At 42.7% G+C, this 2,500-nt stretch overlaps 1 protein-coding gene across 1 annotated transcript in view; it reads right to left on the bottom strand.

Moving 5' to 3' along the window:
- The window catches only part of si:ch73-375g18.1 (kinesin-like protein KIF1C), a 61,343-nt gene that overhangs the window by 22,098 nt on the left and 36,745 nt on the right, over positions 1-2,500 (bottom strand). Inside the window, exons 11-12 of the mRNA XM_029117472.2 lie at positions 544-622; positions 253-401 (exon numbers count right to left, since the gene is read on the bottom strand). Coding sequence (XP_028973305.2) covers positions 253-401; positions 544-622 — 228 coding nt within the window. The remainder of the gene's footprint in view (positions 1-252; positions 402-543; positions 623-2,500) is intronic.

Raw genomic sequence — 2,500 nt, 5'->3', positions numbered from 1 at the left:
CTGTAGTAGCCAGTGTTCAGAGAGGTTATAACTGATAGATACCTGTAGTAGCCAGTGTTCAGAGAGGTTATAACTGATAGATACCTGTAGTAGCCAGTGTTCAGAGAGGTTATAACTGATAGATACCTGTAGTAACCAGTGTTCAGAGAGGTTATAACTGACAGATACCTGTAGTAACCAGTGTTCAGAGAGGTTATAACTGACAGATACCTGTAGTAACCAGTGTTCAGAGAGGTTGTAACTGATAGATACCTGTAGTAGTCAGGAGTTTAGAGAGACCCTGTGAGAAGAGCAGATCTCTCAGCCGGTTGACTTCCTCCTTCAACTCTCTGATCAGTCGGGCGTTGGGGTCCTCATTGATGACAGCATTACAGCGGATCTGTTTAGCACGGTCTGCATACCTGCGCACGCACACACACACACACGCACACACACACACACGCACACAGTATCCTTGGTGATTATAGTTTTACAGTGGTTCTACTTAGAAACAGACAGGTAGATGATAGAAATACAGACAGGGATGAAAGACAGACAGATTACCTGAGTGTACTAAGTGTTTCTTCATAATTAATGTCGGCTGGACTAAGAGCTGCAATCATGGCTGTTCTAGAGTTCCCCCCTGACAGAGAGACAAACACGCCGTCATTACAGAGAGACAAACACGCCGTCATTACAGAGAGACAAACACGGCGTCATTACAGAGAGACAAACACGCCGTCATTACAGAGAGACAAACACGCCGTCATTACAGAGAGACAAACACGGCGTCATTACAGAGAGACAAACACGCCGTCATTACAGAGAGACAAACACGCCGTCATTACAGAGAGACAAACACGCCGTCATTACAGAGAGACAAACACGCCGTCATTACAGAGAGACAAACACGCCGTCATTACAGAGAGACAAACACGCCGTCATTACAGAGAGACAAACACGCCGTCATTACAGAGAGACAAACACGGCGTCATTACAGAGAGACAAACACGCCGTCATTACAGAGAGACAAACACGCCGTCATTACAGAGAGACAAACACGCAGTCATCACAGAGAGACAAACACGCAGTCATCACAGAGAGACAAACACGCCGTCATCACAGAGAGACAAACACGCCGTCATCACAGAGAGACAAACACGCCGTCATCACAGAGAGACAAACACGCCGTCATTACAGAGACAAACACGCCGTCATTGTAGAAAGATACATAATACATAATATATATATGTTCATCAAAGGAGAGGTCAGGGTCAAGGGAAACGCCAAGGTTTTTTACAGTTTTTTGGATACGACCAATCAGCCGTCGAGGTTCACAGTGAGATCTGCTTACAACGCTCTTAGTTTCTTGGGTCCTAAAACATTTCTGTTTGTCTTGAGTTTAAAAGAAAGAAGTTCTCTGTCATCCACTTCCTAATATCTGAAACGCATGCTTCCAAAGTAGCTAATTTAGGGGCTTCTCCATGCTTCATTGAAATATATAACTATGTGTCATCAGCATAACAGTGAAAGTTAATATTGTGATTCCGGATTACATCACCCAGAGGCAGCATATATAGTGAGAACAATAATGGGCCCAGAACCGAGTCTTGAAGAACACCAAAACAGAGTGGGATGAACAAGTATTTGATAACCTGCAAAATTGGCAGTGTATCAAATACTTATTTCATGCAATAAATGATTTTTAAGTAACTAATTTGCATTTATTGCATGAAATAAGTATTTGATACATCAGATAAGCAGAACTTAATTTTTGGTACAGAAACCTTTGTTTGCATTTAAAGAGATCATACGTTTCCTGTAGTTCTTGACCAGGTTTGCACACACTGCAGCAGGGATTTTGGCCCACTCCTCCATACAGACCTTCTCCAGATCCTTCAGGTTTCAGGCGTTTTGCTGGGCAATACAGACTTTGAGCTCCCTCCAAAGATTTTCTATTGGGTTCAGGTCTGGAGACTGGCTAGGCCACTCCAGGACCTTGAGATGCTACTTACGGAGTGATTTTCTGGATTTTGTTTTAGATTCCGTGTAGTACCTATGATAAAAATTACAGACCTCTACATGCTTTGTAAGTAGGAAAACCTGCAAAATTGGCAGTGTATCAAATACTTGTTCTCCCCACTGTACCTTTGATTAGTCAGAGGATATGCCATCCACACATACGAACATATATCTTTCAGATAAATAAGATTTAAACCAGGCTAGAACCTGTCCACGTAGCCCAATATGGGTTTCCAGTCTCTCTAAGAGAAGGGAGTGATCAATAGTGTCAAAAGCAGCACTAAGATCAAGAAGCAACAGGACGAATGCGGAACCTTTGACTTGTTACCTTCACGAGTGCAGTCTCAGTACTATGATGGGACCTGAAACCGGACTGGAGTATTTCATAAATGTTATTTGTCTTTAGGAAGGCATTCAGTTGTTGGAAAACACATTTTTCTAAGATTTCTGAGAGGAACGGGAGGTTCGATATTGGCCCATAATTGTTTAATATGTCGGG

The sequence above is a fragment of the Esox lucius genome, chromosome 24 (assembly GCF_011004845.1).
Source record: "Esox lucius isolate fEsoLuc1 chromosome 24, fEsoLuc1.pri, whole genome shotgun sequence".
NCBI classification, from domain to species: Eukaryota; Metazoa; Chordata; class Actinopteri; order Esociformes; family Esocidae; genus Esox; species Esox lucius.
Note: the sequence above shows the minus strand (reverse complement) of the source record. Positions and strands in the feature narration are given on the sequence as shown.